The following is an 11,318-nucleotide window of genomic DNA, read 5'->3' as shown; positions in this document are numbered from 1 at the left end:
TTTGAACTACTCGAAAATCAATTTTCTGAGGATATCGCGGTTTATTAGATTTCATGCAGACATTCAACTGACTAGAAATATGGGCTCTTCGCTGAAAACAAGAGATAGGGAATGTTTTGACACTGGCATCTTGAATTTTCTGTTGAATTTAACACACATTTTGAGAGAATTTAGCCACTGTCACTCTTTCACTTCTGATAAAATGCTAAAAATTACGTTTGCGATATATATTTATCATAATTTACATCAAAAGAATGATCAAATAACCAAAAGGGACCAGTGTTCAAGATTTGCGACGCCTTTTCTCCTTTAATTTTTAACAACAGGATTACCAATTGCAATTTGAAAGGCTAGGTGAAACAGAGCTGGAAAAATCGTTTTTGTTACTATCTCTGTGTAAACGCGTCGGCTAAAACGATCGAACTAAAACGCCCTCAAAGCGATTTTGAGGATTAGAATAGCCGGCGGCTCATTGCAGAGAAGATTACGATATGGAAAAATCTTCAAACAAGCCACGATATCAATTTTTACATTGGAGCTGCGACTCAGTTTGAAATTATGCTAAATTTCAAGGTCTTGTAAAATGGACTTACTTCATAATTTGCTTTTGATACTTGATTACTTGTTTCAGTTGAGCAACTATCTATTTGTAAGACTTCTTTAAAGGCTTCCAACAGAATATGAAACCCCGTCACTTGGACGGTGGGCATAAATTTTCATCACGACTTGTAGTCGTTTAGATCGATTGATCCTTTTTTACAACTTCTTCTTCCGATACTGGGAAAACTGTAGTGGGACTAATCATCAGTAATTCAAGAAAGTCTTTCTACTTGTCTTAGTTCTAGTCAAATTAAGCTTTTAATACAATAATTTCCTTAGCAAAGTCATTTATTGGCGCAATTTGGTTATAATTTGGTTGTCATATTCTACTGATAGCATTAACAAAAAAAGATATTATGGCAAATGTTGAAAGGAATATATCCAGTTGCTTTTTGTTTTCGGAAACTTTTTTCTAGGAACGTCTATTTACCCCTCCTAGTTGGAATTTTGAATGCTAGTTATGTTAATAAGTATATGGCTACACTGCTCACTGTTGTTTAATAACATTTGTGGTGAGGGTAGATTTTTATGGGAAGGGAGGAGATAATACTTGTAAGACGAAGCTGTTCCAACATTACTGCTTCCTGTGGTTGAGTGTTTTTTATTCCATCCACAACTCCATAGAAAATTTGACAAAGTTACGCAGCGTAAGTCAATATTCAACCATGTTTGTTTTGCTACGAAAGAAAATTGCTTGGCTGCAGATTTCCCAAACGTCAATAACATAGCAGATAATTTGGAAATGAATGAAAAGCCTGATCGTTGGCGATAAAGAGAGGGGGAGGAAACACGGGGGAGGGGTGGGGAATTAGGGGGAGAGCGAAAAAAAGAAAATGAAATTTGTCCAAGTTTCTGGTATGTTGGAAATATCTTGCCTGACTACCCTTACTTCAATGCGTCTTACCGCTTTTTTTACTTCTAAGTACTAGAAGTTGACTCTCAAATTAATATTATCGTAACAATAATAGTTTAGTTTCTAAAGCGCCTGTCTTTTAATGATTCAAAGGTGCTAATTACAAATAGAACATTCTACAAATATATAGCCTAAGCTAACTAAGACTATGAGAAAAACCTTGAGATTAAAGATAAAAATCAAAATAAAAGGACTAACGACTAATAGCAAATGTTACGTTCTAGAAAATTAAAAATAGAGACTGAAATTTACATAATTTAGATAAAAGAGCTCGTTAAGAGAGACAGGGGTCCAATAACGTTTGAAAGTGCCTTTTGAGTTCACCTTCCTTATACTTTCTGATAAATGATTCCAGAGCTGTGGGCTAGATTGGGCCTGGCCATATAATTTCAGGACAAAATCTGGCACGGAAAGTAAGTAAGCTCTAGAGCTCCTCAATTTGTTTGGTCGCAGCTTTGGAGAAGAATGAAAGAGTCACTAGCAACTGATAATCTGTTGCAAAGGAGTTACAATGCTTTATGTTACCCTTAAAATTTCCCTTTTCTCCCCCCGTCTATATCATATGCCGAAACCAATATTTTACAAGTTCGTGGAATAAGTAGCCCACTTGTCATGGTTCATCTGTACCAGATGCATTTAGTAAGATATCCTCCTCATTTATCATGCTAATCCAATTTACTTAACATCCTAAACAAAACTCGACCATCTCAAACAAAGGTCCAGAAGCGGCTTTGCAGATGAGCTAACAGTTGCGGTCAATAAATTCTCAGTCATATTGTTTCTTCTTACCACTCTGCTTCAGTGTCTTCAAGAAGGAGCATCATGAAGTGGCTATACGTTCTTGTCTTGTGCGGACTGGTGCTTGCCGAAAACCCCGACGGTAAGCGTTATTGTAAAGCTGCTCCGAGCTATGAGATTTTCGTTAAAGCGTCACTTCCCAGCGAGAAATCAAACGTGAAGCAGCAAGATACGTAATTGCATTTCAATTTTTACATACATGAATACATGACGAGTGAAAGCGTTCATAAGTGCTTCAAATTATACGCAACTCGACCTAGGATGAGAAAAACAGGGAAAAACACGTGCTGTTGAGCGTTTGAAACTATCACCAGGCACAAATCTAGAACTAAATTTTTTAAATTGTAATCCTAGAGAATGAGGGTCTTGATGACCCAGATCTGTATGAAGGAGACATGATCCTAACAGATGAACAGCGCATGGCGGCAGAGATGGGACTAGATGTAGATAATCCTCTTGGAAGAGGTTCAACTAAGAACAGACAATGGCCTGGTGGTGTAATGGCTTATGTCATTGACTCCAGTCTGTGTAAGTATGAAATGAGTGAAATTTCATTGGCTGTGTGCTTCAAAAAAATTTTAAAAGTTTTTACAAATAGGTAGTCAACAATGATGTGTGAGCTGAAATTACAGTCTTGATGGAATCATTGACGTCAAAAGTCATCATCTCAAACACTCTTGTTTAGTTTTTTTTGCTTTTTTGTTTTGTAAGAATAACCGTTTATATCAAGGCACGCGCTTTACCAAAAAAGCAGGACGCCAGGGGCTTTGCTTGAAATCTAGGTTAATTGCCCATATGCGAGATCTAAACAGAACAAACAAAAATGTTGAATGAATCTGGCCACTGTAGTCGCAGGTTTAATGTAAAAGTGTTAAAGTCAAGAGAACCGCAACAGAGCAAATATATCTAACAAATTAAGCTTTTGAATAAACAATGGGTTGACAAAAAAACCGTCACAAGGCACACTACTGTGGCTGAAGCCCTACAAGAAAAGCAAAGCTCGCGGTAAAATGAAAGCCAAAATGATTAGTGTGATTACTCTGATCAACGCAAGTAAACAAAACACAAATTTATGAGTACTTTTATACTTTTATGCTAGGATTAACCCAAATTTTAAGAATTTGCGAGGAGCACACACCAGGTCGAGGAGGGTCAATAGAGGAAATTTGTTTGGCTTTTCTTTTAAGCTACAGCACGAACTTTATAAAGCGTCGGTTTATGCAGGCCAATAACCAAATGCATGTAGGGACGTTGTTGAACATGAGGTTATGCTATTGCGTGGTTCATTGTAGAACATGGAAAATGGTAAAGCAACAACAACAACAACAACAACAACAACAAAAACAACATCAACAAAACTAGGAACCTTCTGCCTCAGTCCGAAAATTAGAAAAATATAAAAAGGGTCTTTAATTTAGAACAGGAGGAACAAAAAAAAAAAGTATTAGTTTACATTATTCTGTTGAAGGAATCAATTGTAAGGGACGATATAACTGCCCAAAAAATTGTCGGATTACCCGAGTGCTTCAATGTCCACATTTTCTGAACTTTTGTTTTTTTGCCTGCTTATAAAAATAGATACTACTAATATCACGAATGACGATTTTCGATATCATACAAATGGTAATAAATATATTTTTTCAAAATGCACATTGTGTAGTAGTAAAGAAAAAAACTGAACTCAGAAATACGAGTGAAAAAGAGGAATAGCTCATGTTAGTTATTGTTAGTTAGATGTCCTGAATGATCAAACCAGATTTCAATTAAATGTTCTTTTTTAAGCTCGTGATTCCCGAGCCATGTCCGCTATTCGGCAAGGAATGGAGGAATGGACGAGTAAAACTTGCATCAAATTCAAGCAGAGGACAAACGAGAGAGCTTATGCAAACTTTAAACTTGGCTCTGGGTAAGTAACAGTTATGCTTAAGGAAGAAAGTTATACCACTGAAAAAGGGAAAACACGGTACGAGTAGTCCGCCACTGGGTCCGCTAAAACTGCAAAGTGACAGCTTAACCAACGCTTAGGTAAAAGAAAAAAAAAGGCTGCTCGATGTTTCGTTAAAACCATTCATCATTTCAACAACAAAAATTCAAAAAGCAGAATGACTTTCTTCTTTTAAGCTTTTCATTAAATCCCGCCCTTTTTTTTTTTTTTTTTACCATTTTTAGCATGTATTTTCCTAGCTTCTTAAATTCGATGCATATTTGTGATTATTATGATTGTAATATTTATTACCAGGGTCTCGCTGGATACCAGCCATGAAGCTGAATAGGCCATCCAGGCTAAATTAAGTTTTGCTAACTTACTTAAGCTGCGTGTGGATTATTGCATGCTAACTGTGTGGTTATTTCCAGATGTTCATCATACGTGGGAAGAACCGGAAGTCGCCAAGATATCAATCTGGCGCGAGGATGTTGGCACAGGGGAATTGTAGCTCATGAAATCGGTTAGTAATATAAGTTTATCAGAGCTCACAAGAAATAAATACCCGAAAAGGGTGGGTAGGGTGTTGCCCAGAGGGCAAATCAAAGACTTAAGTAGAAACTGATATGAAAAAGTTGAGGAAAAGTTGACAGTAAAATAAATAAAGCCGCTCTACCAGCTCTATACTAGACAAACATTGACGATGAGTGGTGAACTTTTAAGTCACAGGGTTTGGTTGATGCTCATCTTTTTGATATGCAATTACTTCAATTAAATTTAAAAATAATCACCTTTGGAGTTTCCTATAGCGATATCTCAGCTAACAAATATGCTATGCACATTTTCTTTATGGTGTTTGACTTAAGTTCCCGAAGTCGGGCCCATGCTTCTTCCTTTCACCTCGATCTTACTAGGAGCTTATGAAAGCTAGCGCCTGAAACTCCAGATGTTTGAAATCTTATAAAGCGTTCATTCTTTTATTCTCAGGACATGCCTTGGGTTTCTACCACGAGCAGTCTCGTCCCGACAGGGATTCATACGTCACAATCATGTGGAATAACATCATTGAGAGTGAGTTACTCTAGCATTTCAATTATTATTTTTTTCTTATCAGCCTTTAGGACTTTATGGGGTGTCATTGTTAGCCAAAAAAGTATGCCATCGTCTCCCATTTAATGATCCATAAATTCTGTCTGATAATTCTAGGGACGAAGAACAAAACTATCTACCGAGTCAGACAAATTAAAAGACAAAATAAGCAATTGGCTTCCCATGCCACACAGAATTAATGAAAATAATCTTTTCGTCTAATCGACTAGTTAATAAAATTTTGGTTACTAATTTCACTCGTCAACATTTGATTACCCACACTTGTTGTACTTCACCACAATGAAGAATGTCTATTCCGTAAAACGTTTCCTATATAGCAAAATTATTCGCTTAGCCGGTTCGGTTTTCGGACTGTCGACGGGCGAAAATGGTTGTAAATGGTACTGTGGGCAAGTCGTTGCGTTGCGTTGCGCCGTAGCGAATATTGCAAAAGCTGATGTTTTGAGCTTATGCCTTTCGTCAGGGAAAAATGAACAATTGTGGTTTGTGTGGGTGTTATTTGTATACCGGTGTAAAAGTTTATGAAGGGCTGGAATTATCTGCGCTCAGAAAGGATTTTTACTTTTCTTGAACTAATGATACATGTATACATTTATTTCACGACCCCTTGGGGCTTTTCAGTCAAATATATTAATAACAAGAGAAAAGGATGTGGAGTAAAACAAAACACAATAAAATTAGTTCTATGTAACTAAAAATTAAAATTCAGAAATTTAGATTAAATATTTAAGCAAGAAAATTAACCGAAGTAAAGTAACATGAAGTTTCGACGTCTTCGTGTCACCATTGTCCAATGAATATATCAAAAATTACGGCAAGGCACATTTATAGTACTCAGGATGTGAGAAAATAAATTAGCAAACGTTACATGAAAACATTCGGGTAAAAAGTTTCGCGCGAATGAAATCCACTTGTGTGGAAATTATGGCAAATTTAATATTCGATTTAATGGACCTAAATTATGGAATGAACTCGATGAAAGATTCAAGTGTTGTACTTCTAATCAATTTAAAAAAGAACAAACTTCGCATTTCATTAGTCTCTATTAATCTTTACTGATATTTTGATAGTTTATATCTACTTATTTTGTTTTGTTTTGTATATTTAATCTTGTACCAAGTTTGTGATACTTATGTGCACCAATGTATTTGTTGTGCCTCTTTCCTGACTCTTACATTTTTAATTATTATAATTACGGTCACCCAACTAGTTTAGCTTTTTAGTTATTTTGGGTGTCCCATTACTGTATGTACTGTACTGTTTATTTATATATTTATAATTATAATCTTGTAAATTATTTTAGTTGTTTACAGTAGTAGAAATAAACTGTTGTTGTTGTTGTTGTTGTTGTGTGTTCAGTTTCGCTCTTTTCGAAATCGTTTTCTATTAGATTAAATAGAGGTTTAATAATTAAACTGTTTCTTGCTGGTAGCCTAACCCTAACCCTAATCCTAAAAATTCAGTTAGCTGTCCAATAAGAGTCTTTTCCTCATCATAGTTTTAAATTGAGCTAATGATTGACTCAATTTGATATTTTGCGGCTGAATGTCTTTTTCAGGGAACAAGTTCAATTTCAACAAATACGACAGAGGAACCATCGACTCTCTTGGGACTAAATATGACTACGGCAGTGTAATGCATTATGGGAGCAGAGCTTTCAGCAAGAACGGACAACCTACAATTGTTGCTAAGCAATCCGGGGTAGGTTGTCATGGTTATTCTGTAAACAGGAGTTTAGCAAAGAGGGAAATTGAACGATGCTGATTGCCATTGCCAACAAGAAACTAGACGCTCTGAAAGCGTTCACTCGGGCTTCGTACCGCGGTATTAAATCGTACTGAACACAATAAAAACAAATAAACTAAAGAATCAGGATGTCTTACTACAATAGCTACGATTACAAGTCGCTTTGTTAAGTGTCCTCTTTATCTAATCGCATGTTGTTTGCCTCATCTTCGAAGTTTTGTTTACGACGATTCTTCGCTTTTTTCAAACACCTGAGGTACACTTCTCAGTATCAAAGTTTGTTTTTAGGTCATTAGTTATAGCTTTTTGCCAGTGTTTTCTTAGTTCGAACTCGTACATGTTGTCTCGTGAGAACCAGTCGAGCATGAACTTTGCTTACTTGGCTTTCTTTCAAGCAATATAATTCGTGGACCGACCCGCTCCCAAAACGATCGACATCTTCCTAAGTGGGATGAACGTATAAGGCCTGATTCTTGCCAAAAGTTTCTTCACAAAACAATGCATTCTATATAATACGCCGCTGATGAAAAGCGAGCATACGATACGGAAAGATGTCGCGTTCTCGATTCCACGGTCTACGCTAGGAACGCCTGGAACCACTTCTTTTTGGGGACCAAGAACGGCTTGCATTGACTCGGGCTTTCCTGCGGAAGCCCTAATAACTGATAACGTAGAATGGGAACTTATAATGTTAATGTCTAATAAAGTTTATTTTACTCAGCCGTAAATCAAACTAGGTGTTTTCTTGGCCTTTCAAAACGGAGTTCTTTATAATTCGCTCTTCTTCACAAGTAAAGAGCCCATTACCGGCTCTCATATTTTCAGAATTAACTTGCTCAGTAGGAATGAAGCAAGATCTCGTTTGAGTATGCGTAAAATTTGGTCATTATAAGTTGTAACTTTAACAAAGTAATGAAAGTGTATTTGTTGTAGCTTTAACAAAGTAATGAAATTGTTTCCTTCTTTTCCAGGTTACACTTGGTCAACGGAGGGGAATCAGTGCTATAGATGCACAGCAGATGAACCTCCTGTACAAATCACAGTGCGAAGGTGGAGGTGGAGGAGGAGGTAGGCGTAACATTGTCAAATCCCAAAAAATACAAGCAAACAAACGAATGAACCAAGATTGACGATATTAATCCTGCCTCTTATTGTTCCTTCATCCATAGAATTAAGATAGTTACAAGAGTGAACTAGTTTTTCGGGGCTCTTTTTTATATGAATAAAATAGCAGTTTTTTTTAGTTTAATTTTGACAGAGCACAATACTCCTACATTTCATGAAAGAATGATGGTTAATGAAGAAAGGATGTCGATCTCTTATCCAACCCCGATGGTTATTTATGTGATCAGCTCTACATTGGCAACGATTGATGAAATATTTTGGATGACGTTTGTTTTACTTAGCTCTTATTAACCGAGCTGGAGGTCTGCATGGGAGAATCTTGACCGAAGTCGTGAGTACAGACCGAACGCAGTGAGGTCTGTACAACGACCAAGGTCAAGATTCTCCCATACAGATCGACTTAGCTAATAAGATGTTTATTATATGGCAAAGAAGAAAACTTTAATTCGTTTAATGTAACTGGTTTGCTGACATTTCGCTTGCGAACGGCGATGACCTTAACTTAAACCTGCCGAAATTTGCTCGTCCTCTTAACTTTTTTTTTTGTCATCAGGCTTTTTGGCCCTTCCATAAATGATTGAGAAGAAAATAAAAGAAAATGGTGAAAATTTGTGTATTTCAGTTTGCTACTTTTTCAACGCAAAATGAAACTGGTCTAGAAGAGAAAATCTAGACCGCGGTCAGTATCGATTTCAGTCAATCATATTCGTGAATTCGGTAGTTCCCAGTCCTTGTGAGACACAGCCATATAATAAACCTGCTTATTACAGTCTAACCAAAAATCGGAGGAAACCGTAAATCAAGCTTTTTCCTATGTTAGGTTTTTTTAAGTTATATGAAGATTTTTCACGATGCGAAGATATTTTAGTGAGCGAAAAGAGATTCAACAGCTGCTGCAGCATAATTAACTGGAAAAAAGTGCATTCCCTATTAAGCATTTTGAGCTATTGGCTGAAATTTCGCTATGAAATTTAATTTATCCTCAGTAAGAAGCAGTCAGAAACTTTAGCAGTAACTTTATTTATGGCAATGTTTGTGTAAAATTATCATAATCGCGTATTAGCATCCTTCTTTATTACTTTCTTCACTAAAATAACACACATCCATAACTAAAACATGACACTCGCTGCAAAACGGTCTTATAATCTTCCAAAAACAAGAATAAATCACAGAGTATTCAATGTAAGATTTCACGGCCCATCAGTTTGGAATTCCATGGATGAATATATGAAATCGTCTTCATCGAGTTTGCTTAAAAAAAATGAAACACCACTATATTAAAGATTATTAAATATCCGTACATTGCGCTTCGAATTCCTAGATCATATAAATACTGTTTTGCAATGTAAGAACTTTAGTCTACTGGTAATAATTAGCTCAACCTTGCTTATTTCTATTAGTTTGTTTACGTGTCTATTTTTGTTTGTTTTTTTTGTTTGTTTTGTGTCCCTGATCTAGGTAAAACATCGTTTCTTTTAACTGGCTGCCTGGTATTTTTAACTCTTACGTTATGTCGGGTAGCCAGCACCCCTATCATTTTTGTTTTTCATTTATAACATTGTAATAAATTATTTCAAACTCCGGGGTGAGAAAGCAGTTTTTGTTATTGTACAATCCACCATATGGAATGATATACTATGCGAATGACTTACCTTGTTGAAATCACCTGTTTTCAATGGAGGGTGTCGTATTCTTATGCTATCTGGAATGCTGGATTTTGTCTCGCAAGTTACCCCAGAGAGGGTACAGCTACCTTGTAAAATTGCACTAATATTCAGTTTTTAAAGAGGTTAACAGTTGAGGAACACCATAGATAGGCCAAATAAAATTCATAGCATATGTTATCATTTACATTAACATATATGCAACAACATAACGTTAGAAAAAGTAGATTTTTTAGTGGGACTTGTTCAGTTTACGCACTACTCTGTTCAGGAACAAAAGTTGCTTTTTCGATTGATAAGCTTTGCCAAACAGATATTGAAGAATACTCTTTCAGATGATCATGCTACAAAAGATTCTAATCAGCTTTCCTTTCCTCTCATAGGCAACAACTGCGAAGACAAAGACAGCAGATGTGCAGGATGGACAGGATACTGCAGCTATCACAGATATGTGAGAGAAAACTGTAAAAAGACCTGCAGGCTCTGCTGAGCAACGGAAAAGGGTAAAGAAATTATCCTTTCCTCGATGCTGTAAAGTCTGATAACAAACCCAGGCGAAAAATCAGTTATAATCAAATGTTAACGATGGCGATAACCATAATAGTAGCGATGATAATGATGATGAAAAGTTCCACCTTTTGCCTCTTTCCTCTGAATATCTCAACTCATGGGCTTGCTTGTATCTTAAAAATATTACATGCATTTCATCCCATTGTAATACATGCTTTTAGATTTTATTCGTTACCGTGTGTTCAGAATTGAACTTCATTTGACTGTAGCACGTGTTTGGTGACACAGAATCCCTTTCTGCCATAATGAATCAAATTAGGCTATTCCAAAATGTGTCCACGCGAAGAAAACAAAATCAGAAATAAGCCATGGTTAGCGCTTTTTATCAGAACAAAATTTTACAAAATGTTTTACTCAGAAATTCTAATGACTGTATTACTTTTTAATTCTTGCAGGTCATCATCTAAAACAAGAAAGCAAATATTGATGCGTTCCAAAAACACTAGAGTAGAATAAAAGCATTGAAACTGCTAATTTGCCTCTTTCATGTATCTACGACTGAGATACCTTAGACACCAGTCGTAAAAAAAATGAAAGTACCCGAAAAATGATAATATTAATCTTTCTCACTCCAGTGCTATTGAAATGCCAACGACACGAGAAATTACCCAAACAGTTCAAAAATTTTCTCCTCAAGTTTACTCGCACTCTTGACACTCAATGGTAGCTAAAAGGGCTGATTGACGAAAATCTAATTTTGTCTGTAGTATTTTATATATTTGGTTAAAAATACAAAGTGGAAAAAATCGATAGTTAACCACTCCATTTTGGACGAGTAATTCCTGTTTTACCTTTATCTAGACCGAATTTATTTAACCAATTCCGAAAAAGTGCTAGAAATGTCATATCAAGTGTATATCAAATGATG

The 11,318-nt window shown here is 36.1% G+C and overlaps 1 protein-coding gene across 1 annotated transcript; it reads left to right on the top strand.

Annotated features, from left to right (window-relative positions):
• The first annotated feature begins 2,289 nt into the window (after window positions 1–2,289).
• Window positions 2,290–10,924, top strand: LOC110056791 (zinc metalloproteinase nas-15-like). Its single transcript, XM_089274415.1, has 9 exons — window positions 2,290–2,393; window positions 2,666–2,839; window positions 4,094–4,217; window positions 4,667–4,758; window positions 5,223–5,306; window positions 6,904–7,046; window positions 8,063–8,159; window positions 10,264–10,383; window positions 10,846–10,924. The coding sequence occupies exons 1-8, from the start codon at window positions 2,336–2,338 to the stop codon at window positions 10,368–10,370; spliced, it is 879 nt and encodes a 292-aa protein (XP_089130541.1). The 5' UTR covers window positions 2,290–2,335; the 3' UTR covers window positions 10,371–10,383; window positions 10,846–10,924.
• The last annotated feature ends 394 nt before the right edge of the window (window positions 10,925–11,318 follow it).

Source organism: Orbicella faveolata, unplaced genomic scaffold (assembly GCF_042242905.1).
Source record: "Orbicella faveolata isolate gen_17 unplaced genomic scaffold, um_ofav_v1 contig_35, whole genome shotgun sequence".
Taxonomy (NCBI): domain Eukaryota; kingdom Metazoa; phylum Cnidaria; class Anthozoa; order Scleractinia; family Merulinidae; genus Orbicella; species Orbicella faveolata.
The sequence above is the reverse complement of the archived record's forward strand: the minus strand, read 5'-3'. Positions and strand labels throughout refer to the sequence as shown.

What these genes read in the sequence shown, in the direction of transcription:
- LOC110056791 (XM_089274415.1), top strand. Translation starts at nt 2,336, where the DNA reads ATGAAGTGGCTATACGTTCTTGTCTTGTGCGGACTGGTGCTTGCCGAA. An exon ending in TGTCATTGACTCCAGTCTGT is followed by an intron (nt 2,840 to 4,093) that starts GTAAGTATGAAA and finishes TTCTTTTTTAAG; the next exon opens with CTCGTGATTCCCGAGCCATG. An exon ending in GTGGAATAACATCATTGAGA is followed by an intron (nt 5,307 to 6,903) that starts GTGAGTTACTCT and finishes TGTCTTTTTCAG; the next exon opens with GGAACAAGTTCAATTTCAAC.